At 38.9% G+C, this 15000-nt stretch overlaps 1 protein-coding gene across 2 annotated transcripts in view; it reads left to right on the forward strand.

Annotated features, from left to right (window-relative positions):
• Positions 1-7917, forward strand: part of LOC119579561 (emerin homolog 1-like) — a 14972-nt gene extending 7055 nt beyond the window's left edge. For both annotated transcript variants that reach the window (XM_037927516.1, XM_037927565.1), the window contains exons 3-7: positions 4044-4163; positions 4727-4831; positions 5017-5152; positions 5365-5506; positions 6072-7917. In XM_037927516.1, coding sequence (XP_037783444.1) covers positions 4044-4163; positions 4727-4831; positions 5017-5152; positions 5365-5506; positions 6072-6221 — 653 coding nt within the window. In that variant the 3' untranslated portion in view covers positions 6222-7917. The remainder of the gene's footprint in view (positions 1-4043; positions 4164-4726; positions 4832-5016; positions 5153-5364; positions 5507-6071) is intronic.
• The last annotated feature ends 7083 nt before the right edge of the window (positions 7918-15000 follow it).

Consider the following 15000-nt stretch of genomic DNA (forward strand, 5'->3'; position numbering starts at 1 on the left):
AAATCTCTCCTCGCTAAACAGACATGTAAGGGGATCCCATAAGAAGGAAAAAAGTGAAGGAAGCGTGGACTTTTGTGGAAGTGAAAATGGATGCAAGTGGAAGAAGAGAAAGAAAAATGACTAGGTAGAAAGTGACCAGGTAATGGAAACAGGAACCCAGAATGTTGTGAGTGTGAATGGCAGGAAAAGACTGCTGTGCATCATGAGTTTCATGGCAAATTTAGTGGCCCATGCAAGTAGGTCGTGATCATCGTGGTTTCAAGCCACTGTAAAAGGAAGGCAGAGGCAGGCTGTATCTCACTGTGCAGGCAGGCAAGGCGGAGCTGATCCTGAAGACTAAGGGATACAAGGGGACAGTGGCGACTTCCAAGGTAAAAAAATTGATGAAAGTTACCATTGCTCACTGTCTAATGATACTGAACCCATACTGTCATCTGGACGCTAAAACATTTATTTGGGTGAAAAAGGTGAGGAGTGAAGTTAACTCAATGCCCATGTGAAAGGAGAAGTGCCAGAGAGAGAATTTATCTCTGAAGTAGGGTACAGGAGGGTGGCTCTGTACATGGAGCCACCAGTCTTGTGCCTGAAGTGCTGCCAATGGGGCCACAAGTCATGGACCTGTCAGCAGGATGCTCAGTGTAGGTTCTGTGGTAAGAGCACAAGTCCAGAATTGGCTGGCACAAGTATTGGACAAAGAAACCAAAGAACAGAAAAAGGGAGAGGAGGCTGTGAAAGGAACACCCCCCAAAGACACCAAAATGAAAAAGAAAAATACTAGTGTTCCTGCAAAGGAACAAAGTACGGCCTGGAAGATAACTATCTATTAAAGGAAAAGAAAGAAAAATAAAGTGTAGTGAGTGAAACAACCTCTACGACCCTGAGATCACTCCTGGTGAAGTGCAAAGATCAGGAGGGAACAAAAAATGGGAAATAGTGAAAGACAAGTAGGCAAACATTTGCAAAATATTGTGGGGGGGGAAAGGACACTTTAAAGGCGTAATGGAACCTAATAATATTATAGTATTATGGAATGTGAGTAGTTAACTTACCATGGGGTTAAGTGAATTATTCAGTGATCATTTCCCATTATATGTTAACCCAATGGCGCTGGGGGAAAAAGCTATGCTTATTTAAAAACTTTCGTGAAATGTGTCTGCACATAAATGGCTCTGCATGTGCTTAGCCACAAATGAGTCAGTAGACCTTGTAACTTTACCTGATTTCACCTTTCCTTGTATTTGTGAAAATTTCCTTTTTTTTTTTCAAATGCTATGAATATCAACGGTGTTATTCTTATTTTAGACATTTTAATTACAATAATGTTATTGACATTAGTAACAGCAATATAAGAAACCTTAAAATATTTTTGACAATCAAGAAAAAGGATAAACATGTGAGATGGGTAGTACTCATAATTGGCTCATTGTTACTTAGTAGAAGTGGAGTCATCTATGTGTAAAAACAATTAATAAAGTAAACTCACAGTGGGCATGGCATATACATGTATGCCATGCCCATCGGCTTTGGGTTAAGTTAGCTATAGGGAAAAATAAGTTAAATTTCAGAGGAAACAGTTTTCACTAAATGTCAGCAACAGAGAACAGTTGTATACAACAGATAAAGCTGGTATAAACACTATACACCCATATATTTAGGTTCAGTGGGGATCTATTGAGCTCAATAGAAAAATCCAAGAGACATTGAAAGAAAAGGGGTCATGGGGCAAAATAAACAGGTACTGCAATGATAAGACACATAAGGAATGGACACACATTAAGGATGACGCACAGAAAGTGGGCAAATGGGAAGAGGATAAAGATATACTTCTTGATATATCAAAGATGTTTGGGGAAAATGGAAAATAAGGAATTATCAAGATGAATGTGGAAAATTATTGTTTTATCACTACAGATAGTAAACCATTGACTCTGAATGCCCGTCTTTTTGTATTTTAAGTATTGTACATATTCTCATTTGTTATACCTAAATTTTGTATGTGAAATGGACTAAAGACAAAAGATAAACCAAATCATTATATGAATTTGGTTAAGAGGGTGATCTTCAATAAGAAACTTCTGAAATACTCTGAATAAACTCTTAAAATTGAAATGGCAGAACAAGGATTAACCAAGGTAAAATGCATCAGAAAGAAGGGAATTGATGGCTTAGTAGACACACCAATGCAGATCCTCTCTTTTCATAAAGAAAAGTTCCCAGAGAAGGTTATGGCAGCCTGGTATGTGATGGATGTTTGGTCATGTTGGAAAATGGTGCAGGTCAAACATACATATTTGTGTAAAGTGTGGACACACTAGATCTGAACATGTGTAGTACCCTTAAGTTTGCCAGTTGTGAGGTACTGCACATGGCTTCAGATAAGTCTTGTGATTTTTACAAACTAGAGAAAGATTTTAACAATCAAAGAAAAACAGTTGTCCTAAACTGAAGCAAGAAGGATGGCACCCCATAATAACATTCATCCAAAAACTATGCAGGGATAATGAAATCATCAGTACAGCAGAAAAAATGCTCAAATGTAGAAACTCACAGAACACAAGAGGATCAGCCTCTTATCTCCCAGGCCTCAGAAGCAGACAGAATTCTCATGGCCAAGATCCTATGTCATCAGTTGAGAAGCAAATTACAGACATCACAACAAAGAACTTCTTTGGAAACCAGGCAGCCTCAAGAACAAGAAAAGAGAGAAAAATATCCACCTATTGAATCAGCACAAAATACCTGCCACTCAAGAAGCTACAGCTATGTGCTTATATGAACCTCAGACAGTCTTTCGGTAGGAAAATGAGAAATCTTATAGCACGTCTCCCTTTAAATCTAAGTAGGGTCCTACCACAAATCCCATGGACAAATGAATTAAAGGTGAATGTCATAGTAATAGAAAAGAAAACCTGATATAGAAATAAAGCAGAAGTTTCTAGGACATATTTCTAAAAATAGAACCTCAACAAATATATACACAGATGGCTCAAAATCTGAAAATGGAGTAGGATATGCCAATATTATTAGCAAACGAAAAGAAAGTGTGGGGAGCCTCCCTCCAACAGCTTCAGTATTTACTGCAGAATTATATGCCATCCTTAGACACTTTTAAAATTGTCAAGTTGTTGAAAGTTTAAACTCTTCCCACCCATTCGTAAGAGAATTCCAGGACTGGCTGACATTGGTATCATCATGGAAAAAGATCATCCTGTGCTAGGTACCACCTCATGTTGGTATTTCTGTTAATGAACTAGCAGATAAAAAGGACAGTGCTGCTGCTTCCCTTCCCACTGCTTTTGATTCCTCTCTTCCACACTCTGACCTGAAGCCTCAGATCAGAGAAACCAGTAGAATAGTACATCATTTAATAAGCTGTAAGATATTAAAGATGACCTTGATGTCTGGATCATAAGCTCCAATGTGAAAAGAAAAGTAGTAGTAGTGCTAACAAAAATCAGAATAGAGCACACAAGATTAACAAATAAATATAGCCCATATTATAAAAGTCATCATATATATGAGGAAACACTGAATAGATATTTAAGGAGACCCATTACTTAAAAAAAATATGTCTTGAGAGATGAATATGATTCTGTTCATAATCTTTTAAACTTCCTATTAGAAACTAATATATATCATGAAATATAAATATAATTTTATAAAAGAATATATAGAATATGTATAACTTTATATGTATAATTTAGACACTAAAATATTAACGAGTACGCTGCTAATGACTTATGATGTTGGGGCAGTAAACAATTCCGTTTGCACCACCTAAAAATTTTCAGTAACTAGATTATTAAACCAGGAATCTTAATGATTCAGTATTAGAATGGGAATGATGAATGTATAGAAGCTAGAGAAATTATATATATTTGTAACTGTTCTATATGAGTATATATATATATCTATATATTCTTTGATCATTGCCTTTCTTTCCCTTTCTTTTTTTCAAAACTAAGAAGTACCAACATATTTTTTCTAAAGTTTCAAGACCTTGAAAAGTTCAGTTGTATCACTCTATCTCACATTTATTCCAGACACAACACGCAAGGTCTACCAGAAAAAATTGGTTGTACTGATGGGAGGTACAGTAGAAGAAACAGCAACGTACAATGGCGATGTAGATCAAGAAGATTACTCAGACAGTGAGGAGGAAGGTATGTTACTTGAATGGTAGAAATTTTGCATAGTATAATATATCTAATTGGGAAAGAAATTGGGCATTTAGTGAATTATCTTAGTGGTCAATGTTTTGCCTTCATTAAATTGGGGAAACTTGTAAAGCTAAACAAAAAGCAGTTCAAATAAAAAAAAAGAAAGACACAAAGAAGAAGAAAAAAGAATGGAGAATGCAAAATTTGTGATTTTGTTTACTTGGGAGTTAAATTTAAAAGAAACTCTCCAGCTGGCCTAATTCCCCACCAGCAAGAAAGGCCTAATTACTCAAGTTTTAGCTTAGGCAAGTTTTGGTTACAGGAGTTTCAAGTTCTTACTTTATGCACCAGAAAATGTCTATTTGTCATATGTAGAACACCATAGCGTTGAGCTTGACAACAGCTTACTTACCATCTAGCTCTTCAGCTTAGTTTGTCATGGCAATTACTAATCAAGAAAAATAATATACAGAATATAACAGAATATGCTATTAGACCAGTAACCATGTAGTTATTGAGATTAGATATATAATTTGCCAAAAAATAATTTCCTTTCTTTCTCACAGTTGTAGAAGAACCACAGAAGACCCTGCCATCCACATCAACACAGTCTGTACCAGTCAGCCTTGTATTGCAGCCGGAGGTCCGCAAACGAACTATTATCAGCACAGGTGATTTTTTTTTTTATGCTAATTATCTTTGATATTGTGTGTGAATAGGATCGTACATTAGATATTACTTGATAAGAAAAATTATGATATAAGTTTTACTTGAATTTTACAAGTCAAGATCTAAATTAAATAGACTCACAACATTCTTCCAATATCTTATCTTGTTTGTATTTGATTGTCACCAGAGTCGGAGAGAACTGACTTGGTGTTTGACCCTGAACTGCACACTCCTTCTCCACGACGCTCACTCCGCACTGTCACTTCCACTTCCACGTCGTCTGAAAGCTACACATCACGGAAGATTGTCAACAACGGAAGAAGGTAAGGGTCTTGGACCAAGGAATTGAAAACTCCCAACCCCCATAAACAAAGATTATGGATATTGCAGTAGATGGATGATTGCTTCTTTTGCTATATATAGTTCTTTATCCTGGCCTCCCTTTTTTCATTATTATCTCAGAATTAAGGACATTAGTAAATGGACAATCAAAATAAAGACTCGGATGCATTAATTTGACCTTTTTTCCATCCAGTGGGCTTGTACGAGAAAGTGTTGCCAAATCAGTGGAAGAGGAGCCCAGTGCTGGCAGTGGCAAGGTGGCTGCGACAGTTCGGTTGTTAGTCAAGTTGATCTTCTTAGCCCTCATACTTGTTGGTCTTCTCTTTGGATACCAGGTAAGAGACTTTTTCTTTATTGATTGTATTTTTCTTTCATTTTCGATCCATTACAAATTAGACCTGGAAATGCTCAGATTAGAGCATACAATAGTTGATATTGTGAAATTCAAGGTGTTTTCTAAAGTATATGCTATGCCCACTGTGAGTTTATTAATTGTCTTCAGACATAGCTGGTTTCACTAATACGTAGTCGCTAATGAGCCAAGTACCAGTACTACCTATCTCAACTCTGTACCCTCTTCCTTGATTTTCAGAAATATATTTGTTTCTTTTATATTGCCATTTGTAATGTCAATAACTCAATTAGAATTATGTCAGAGATGATGATAACAGGATTGATGTTAATAGCATTATTAGAGAGGAGAGAGAGGTGAAATCAGTTGGTCACAAGGTCTTTTAATGGACAACTTGGTGGGTAAGCACTTGTGAAACCATCTATATGTAGAGACATCTCGCAAAACAATACTACAGGGAACACTATATTTTCTTGGGAGCACTGGTGTAATTTTATTATTGTTAATGGTATATTATTGTCTTCATAACTAATCACCAATATTTGCAGTATCTTGAGAACAACCCCACGGAGAGTCCTTTCAAGCCTATAGAACAGTTGGCTAGACAAGCTCTGGAAGCTGCTGTAGGAGAGGAAGAGGCAGCTAAGGTGGAGGAATCTGTACCAATCCAAGAGGAGGTCCCGCCTGCTCAATCCTAAAGATCTCTGGTACCTGATACCATCCAAACCATGACCACGTATGCATCCTGCCGAAACCCCTGCCCACGATCCCATGAACAGACCTGGATATTTTTTACTGATAAAAAGAGGAAAGAAAGAAAAAAAAATTGGCTGCTTCTTGTTTGCCAGGTTTTAGTGCAGAAAGAGTTCTTAAGAACTGAGAATAACTTTTTGCTGTAAACTTTATTTAAAATTTAGTACATCTTTACTTGAATTCTTCTTTTAATGGGAAATGAATTGTGCTATATGAATGAGTTCTAGAAGAGCTGTTTGTTTTAGTGTAGTGCAGTGGAGCACATACAAGTTAGACCAGGATTGGGTGCTAATATTTCCTCCCCATCTTTTGAAATCTCATAGTCAACTAATTATTTTTTAGCTCATTTGTTATAAGTTCATACTCAACTTTATTATAGATCAGCATCACAAAAGGATAGTCTGAAAACAAAAGGCATTTGAAGGTTTTTATTAAATAAAGAAAAAGAAGTTGCCTTTTTTCTCTTGTGTTCCATTAAATGGATTCATATAAGTCACTGACATCAGTGATGCCATTTGTGGTGCCATTCTAAACATTAATAGATTGTCACAATGGAAACTTTTTGTTGTTCTAGCAATATTCTAATTTTCTCTTCCCAATTGGGTTATAAAGCTGTTTTATACACATTTTTGTTATGATCTCCAACTGCTCATTTTATTTCTTACTTAGCCAGATAATATCTGTTGAACATGAATGAAAAATATACTGACATTTTCCCCCTCACTTTATATATATCTTGTTTGTTTTATTCAGTTGCATCCTTATTCAAATTGTGCTTAACATCTTTCAAAACCAGTTACTGATGGTAATGATAGACCTTGTATCGATAAGTTAAATTTGAGGGACCGGGTACCAGGATGTGGGAAGTGGATTTTATTTTCGTTTTGTTTTTTGTGCTCAAAGGTTGCCCTTATTAGAAATTAGCCAATTTTTTACCCACAGGGAGCAAAGGCTCTATGTTAGTTTCAGTAATATGGTGTGTGTGTGTGTGTTTATCTATATATTTTATAGCACTTGTAGAATGATGTACAAGTTTTGCATTAATAAAGAAGAAAAAAAAATCTTTTCTAAAAATAACTTTAATGCATGCTTTCTATACACCCGTACAATACTAGTTTATAAAATAAAAATATGAGAGTACAAGGAATGTATCTTGCTATTCTTTTTATTTTAATTGTTCAAAGTTGCACAGAGATTCATTATGGATTATTTCCCCCGTGGCAAAGGTTTAATCAGCATGATCTTGACTTTTCACATTATAGGAATTTTTGTTGCAATATTGTATAGAGTGAGCCATTGAATAATTGCATAACCTGGAATAAATGGATTATTATTACTAAGGATTACAAGTTTTAAGACTAGTACTCCTATCCTCTGTCCTATAAAATGTATTATTCTCCTGTATGTTGTCTGGAGATTAAAGTGTTGATAATTTGTAAAGTGTTTGTTATTTATCGAAGTTCTTCATTTTATTTTAATTTTATTTTAATCGCCTCATAGCTTGGGCAATATGATGTATAGTGTTATCAGATATGGCTTTAAATTGATTGGAAATTTGACTACATATCAAAGGCCACATTTTGTGATTAGTAATTAGTAAATGTATCGTCAGATTCTTTAACATAAATAGTTTGATATAAATCTTGTCTTTCTTCAGTATTCAAACCTTATGAATGCGCTCAGTTCTGTCTCTAAAGAATGTCAAAGTAAAAACCCCTTTCATCAGACTTCAAACATTAGCACATATACAGTACACTGTGAAGTTACCTCTTGATTTCACTAGTCTTCCCAACTAATGATGCCCATGATTATTTACCCTCCCACTTCCATGCCCATTGTTATCGTGGGGGTCATAGAAGACTGAGGCCCAGTGTTGGGGATTGCTCCTACCTTGGGCCTTCAGCTCAGCCAATTTTGCATAGTCTTTTCTTCTCTGCTTTTCTTTCCGCCTTCTGTCCACTTCTTAATATGCAAGAGCTGTGCTGAAAGGATGAAAGACTGGGGATTGAGTTGGTCCTGAATGGCCTCGGGGGTGCCATGGGCACAGTGTTCCTTTGGTTTATCATTAGCCCTTATCTCCCCCCCCCCCCCCCCAAGTGAGCCTACCTTTTCTACTTAATCCCTTGCTTCGTTGCTGTCGTGGGGGCTTAGGAGACGGGGATTGAGGCCCAATGAATGGGATCGCCCCTACCTTGGTCCTCAGCCCTCACCTCAACTAATTTTGCAGTGTCTTTTTTTTACCCCTTTTTCCTTTTCTTCATACCTTCGTTCTGTCCACTTATCCGAACTGTTAAACTCATTTTTGCCGTTTTCGTCACTACGTCTTATCATAATGCTCCCTACTCCCTTAACTCCTTCCCCTTCAAACAACCTTTACCTTATACTATACCCCATCAGACCCCTCTCTACCCTTTTCACAACCATACAACCCTCTAATACTGTTTAACCTGTAACTTTACCCTAACCATTAACTCTTTCCAAACCCTACTTTGCCATAGTGCCATATGACCTTTCATGTCATATAGCACTTTCTTACCTGGGGGCTTTACCCCCTAAACCTCACATTATCACTATATTTCGAATACGCCGCTAATGACCCTAGATGTTGACGCAGCAGAAATTTTTTCAATAAATAAGAAAATAAATGCCCCGATAATAAAATGCTAACAGTGTTAGCTGGCAGGGCCTCCCAAGCCATCAAAGTCCCTGTAGAGGAGTCAACAAAGTGTGACTCAAGAACTTATGACAACTTTGCACTATAATGAATATGAGCAGAACTCTTCCTTGAACACTACTGATTGGTCTTGGATGGCAACCCAGATCGACCAAAAAAAATCTAGTACCAGACATGTCTGAGCGAGAGGAAAGTTTTAGGCCAAGTTAGCATCTTCATTGCCAGGTCCGATCTCAATGGACTGAAGAGACTGAGAGTGCTGGGAATCTTACATATATCCAAGCAGTAGCCACGGAGGATTCCCTGAAGGGATGACACGCCCTCCCCTTGTTTGGCTTGGTGGTGAACTGTTTGGATGAATCTCGATAGTACATCTAATGGATATTCGATGAACCTCGATAGTACATCTTATGGATATTCCTTTTTCTTCCTCTACCCAGGGTGTGGATTCTCCCCTAGAAATTTAAAGCCCATTGATCACTGAACCGGAAACGAATTCGACTGTCCAAATCCAGACTACTGAACCTTACCTTCCATTTGAAGAGCAGAGAAAATAGAAATGTCAAGGGAACAAGGTTCAGTAGGGAATCCTATATCAACGAGTCCATACTTTCCTAGATCTAAAAGTTGTTAACGGCATTGATAACCTTGTTAGTTCAAGCAGGAAATGCCCAGCAGACAGTGAAGCTGCCTGAACTAAAAGAAATTGATGGAGTAGAGGTAAAAGTCTTCAAATTATCATATGAATTTAGTTAAGGGAGTGGTCTTCAATAAGAAACTCCTGAAGTCCTCTGAAGAAACACGTAAGAATGCAAAGGCAGAACGCATCAAGAAAAAGGGAATAGATGGATTAGTAGACACACCAATGGTAATCCTCTCTTTTGACGAAGAAAAGCTCCTAAATAAGGTTATGGCAGCCTGGTGTGCGATGGATGTTATGGCCTATGTTCCCTTTCCAAAACGACGCTTCAAATGCCAGAACCGCACATGGCCTCAGACAGGTCTTGTGATTTTTAACAGTTAAAGAAAAACAATGGTTGGCAGCCTTACCAACTGAAAGACCAACCCTAGCACCATTAAGTATATAAATTCTAGCAACCCACAACCAAAGTGGTCTCAGATCATTTACCAGGAACTACAACACGACCATCTGCACCTATAAAACCTGCAACAAAAGCACCTAAGACCTTGGGTCAAACACCAGGAAGCACAGGGAGAAATACCTGCAATTTGAAAAGGACAACATCCTCTCCCTCTGTAGAAAAAGGAACCCCAAGGAATCGCTTATATGCTCAAAGCAGGGGAAAGCACAAAACAATCCCCCCTAAACCTTCGAGAAAACACTGAGATGGACTCCAAAACTAAAAAAAAAGAAAAAGGGACTCATCTCCAAAAACTCCTCCACGAAATTCACGATAGTTTCCTTATTACAATGGAATTGCCAAGGAATGTTTTCCAAATGGGAAGAATTAAAACATATAATTTCAACTTACAACCCAGTTTGTTATGTGCGAAAAATACTAATTAAAGAAAACATGCATCTTTCTTGCACAGGAGAACGATCCTATACTCACTGTGGGAACTTTGACACCAGTCCCCATGGATGAGTAACAATAATAAGATAGTGTATTCCCCAACAAGCAGAAGGAGGCAGTGAGAGTAGAATTGACCAGGCAATATATCATAGCATCAGTATACTTGCCTCCACATGACAGGTGAGACGTACAGGAATTAAAAAGAATAATTGGAAATTACCCTCCCCATTCCTGATCCTAGGAGATCTCAATGGCTGTCAACTGTGGGGAGACAACAAGCAACTGAACAGGCAATGCCCTAGAATCTGTCTTCTTGGAGACAGGGTAGCTGTTCTCAACACTGACCAACCTACCCATTACCACCAGTGATCATTTCACAATACTACTAAAGAGAGTAGATGGAATCTTGCATAATGGGATTTCAAGACGGAAAATCAAACATGCTGACTGGAATCTTTATCAAAATCTTGCACATATGCAGATCCTAATAGAAGATTTTATATCTATACAAGAAGCTACTGACCACTTCACAAATAGGATTCACTTGGCAGCAAAATCAGCAATTCCCCCGAAGTAAGGTCACTCTCGTCGACCCCCAGTACCACGGTGGTCAGAAGAATGTCAATAAGCAGTGAGAGCAAGGAAAACTGCACTTAGTCAACTAAAACGGCGTGCAAGTGATATAACTCATATATCATAAGAAAATGCGAGCAAAAGCGAGACGGGTGCTGAAAGAGGCCGGGCGAACGTCGCGGATGCAATACGTATCAACTATCAGTGCATCCACGTCACTATCAATAGTCTGGAACAAAATTCGTAATATTGCTGGGAAATCCATGCCAATATCATTACCAATCCTGAAGATTGACGACTCGCTCGTATCTGATATAGATGTTGCCAATATTCTTGCTAAATCTATGGCTGAAATCTCCTCTGGGGCCAGTCATTCTAAGAGATTTGCCAGTTTCAAGATAGAACAAGAAAGGAAGCCATCCTCATTTGAAATCAATTTGATGAAATTCCCATATAATGCACCATTATCTAGGTGCCCTTGTTACACTGGAAACAACCATAAGGAATGCCTTCACACAAGGAAACCATCTCCTGCCAATTTTCTTTGACTTGGAGAAGGCATATGATACAACATGGACGCTTGGCTTAATTATGAAACTGCACTCTCTTGGTTTAAGGAGAGCCCTCTCCATCGTCTTAGAGAATTTCTCAAGTGACAGAAATTTCAGAGTACGAATAGGAGGCCATCCCTCAACCAAGACAGTCAGAAGGAAGGAGCCCCACGGGGAAGTGTCCCGAGGGTAACGCTCTTTGCAGTTGCCATAAATGACATTGTAAAAGCTGTACCAAGAGATGTCTCATGAAGTCTCTCTGTGGATGACTTTACATTGTATTGCTCCCGAGGTAGCATGCTGGATGCACAAAACTAACTACAGGCTGCAATAAATCAGGTATCACAGTGGACCACATCTCATGGTTTTAATTTCTCCCAAAACAAGACAGAAAGCCATGCATTTTCATAAAAGAACCAACAGCCTCCATCCTCATCTTTTCTTAGGACCGAGCTTGATTATATTTGTCAACCAAGTAAAATTCTTAAGAGTAACATTTGAGCCGAGGTTAACATGGCTACCACACATCAGGCAAAGCTCAAGACAAAAGCTGCCAAAGCACTTGACATTTTAGTGTACTCTCTCACCTGTCTTGGAGTGCTGACCATACACTTTTTAGACTTTATCGAACACTGTTAAAAAGCAAGCTGGACTATGGATGTGAAGCTTATGCTTCAGCTTCTCCCAACGTTCTCCAGCTACTAAACCCCTATCCACAATGAAGTACTGAGAATATGTACTGATACTTTTTCGTTCATCGCTAGTATTATCTTTATACCCAAAAAGTAGAGAGCCACTCTTAGACTTTCACCGTAGCTGAATCTTATCTATCATAATAGACTTCAGAGAAACCCAGAATCTCCTACATACAAAGCAGTGTTCGACCCTGGGGTAAACACACAGTCTTTTGGGTGGGATAATGAAAAATCTTATAGAGCACCTCAACTTTAAATCTAAGTAGGGTCCTACCAACTCTCAAACCCCTCCATAGGGGGGGGGGAAGAGGAAGAGGAAGAGGAAGAGGAGGAGGAAGAGTTCATAGTTCCAAAATTATAATTGCACATTCATTCAGTGTTGCTGTTGCAGACTTTAGCACAAGAGGAGGAGGAGGAAGAGGAGGATGAGGAGGAGGAGTAGGAGGAGGAGGAAAGGAGGAAGAGGAGGAGGAGGAGGAGGAGGAGAAGGAGGAGGAGGAGGAAGAGGAGGAGGAAGAGGAGGAGGAGGAGGAGGAGGAGCAGGAAGAGGAGGAGGATCTGGTGAAAAAATAGTCAGGCCTGGGACCATTGCTCCCAAATTATAATGCCACGTTCATCTAATACTGCTGTTGCAGACTTTAACCCACTGATACCATTGCAGGCACTGTCAATTATGGTTTAGTTTTCACATTCCTTTATATAAACTGATGGCACTTGCAGGGCTCAGTCACCAAGGAGTCCAAAAATGGATTTTATAGCAATAGAAAAGAAAGGAAATATTGACATAGAAATAGAGCAGAAATTTCTAGAACACTCCCATGAATATAGAACCTCAACAAAAATATAGAGTAGGATATGCTACAATTACCAAACGCGGAGAAGGTATGGGAAGTCTCTCTGTAACAGCATCGATATTTACTGCAAAATTATATGCCATCCTTTTTGCAGTCAGAATGATAAGAATAATTGAAAATCGCCAGTTTCTGATATACTCTGACTCTCGTAGTGCATTACAAGCTGTTGAAAGCCAGGACTGTGCTGGGTACCAGTTTATGTTGGCATCTCTCGAAATGAACTAGCAGCTAAGAAGTCCAAACCTGCTGCTTCCCTTCCCTTTCATTTCCCTCTCCCACACTCAGACCTGAAGCCCCAGATCAGAGAAACATTAAGACAGACGTGGAAAAGGCAATGGAAAAAACATCATCTAATGAGCTGTGAAATATAAAAAATGATCTTGCTAGCCATATCACAAGTTTCTTGCTAACAAGAAACAGAATAAAGCACACAAAATTAACACACGGATGGATAATGTCCGGATCCCCTCGTGCTATTTGACAAAGGTGCCAGTGAATCATATTATAGCCTATATTATAGAAAGCTGTAATATCTGTGAAGAAGCACGGAATAGATATTTACAAAGACCATTTATTAAAAAAAAATAGTTTGAGAGATGATTATGAATCTATTCATAATCTTCCAAAGTTCATGATAGAAATTATATATTTTATGGAATATAGATAATCTCATTAAAGTTTTAATAATTTTAGATACAAAAATACAATTGAAAACGCCGCTGATAACCTTTGATTTTGACGCGGTAGAAAAAAAAACAAATAACCTCCCCTAATCCCCTGCTCGTTGTTAAAGTGGGGGGCTTAGGACTCGGAGCCTAAAGCCCAGTGTAGGGATCACCCTGCCTTGGACCTCAGCCCACTGAACACTAACAAGATTCCCTCCCGAGAACCTAGTATTTCCTCAGTCCAGTCCAAGTTATCCACCCTGGTCATTACACAACCTAGAGGAAACATTCCTCCTCTCTCTACTTCATCATCTACTACCCCCTCCTCCCTTATTACTACTCCAGTCTTATCCATCTCTCGGCAGCACTACTTCGCTCAACCCCCATCTCTAGAAATCTTTTTTTTAGCCCAACCAATTGGGATTGATTTTTTTTTCTGTGAACCCCTCGACAGCCCCTTACTCTCCTCTTCCAACAATGACTCTGAAAACAAAAAGGCAAAGTTTTCTCCCGCAGCCTCCCCGATCGTTCCCGCCTTGTCAGTTACATCCGAATCCCAAGCTAAAGCATCATCAACCTTGACTAAGTTCATTGACAAACCCATTCCTGTCCAGATTCATCCCTATACTTGTACTAGAACTAACTAAATACTAAGCCACCCTATCAAACACCGCCGCTCCACAGCCCATGCTCTCTGTGTGCCCAACCTGGTCATGATCAATCAAACTGCTCTGCACAGTTACGCACTGTGTCAATTGTGGTGGTTCCCGTAATGTATTTTATAGGGGCTACACTACCTACAAGTTTGAGCCTGAGGTGGCAATTTTTAGATTCAATCTTGGTCTCACTTTCTGTGAGACCAGTCAGGAAGTACGCGGATGAGGTTTTTCTCTTACTTCCTACTCCAGTGCTGCATTTACACTTCGCCTCTCCCACTCCTACCTAAAATGTTTCTTCATCATCCTTATCCCACTTCTACCCCCCCCCCCCATCCCAGTCAAAGTCTTGCCACTCTAAATCCAGATACCCCATTCTCCACCACTATCACAAACACTCCAGTCTCTACTTTCCCGGTACCTAACCCTCTTCCTCCTCGCCCAACTGATCTCACAAGACAAGGTAAACGTTCCATCCTATCTACTGCATCCTCTCCTTCATCAACCTCTTCCTCTGCCCC

The sequence above is a fragment of the Penaeus monodon genome, chromosome 1 (assembly GCF_015228065.2).
Source record: "Penaeus monodon isolate SGIC_2016 chromosome 1, NSTDA_Pmon_1, whole genome shotgun sequence".
Lineage (NCBI taxonomy): Eukaryota > Metazoa > Arthropoda > Malacostraca > Decapoda > Penaeidae > Penaeus > Penaeus monodon.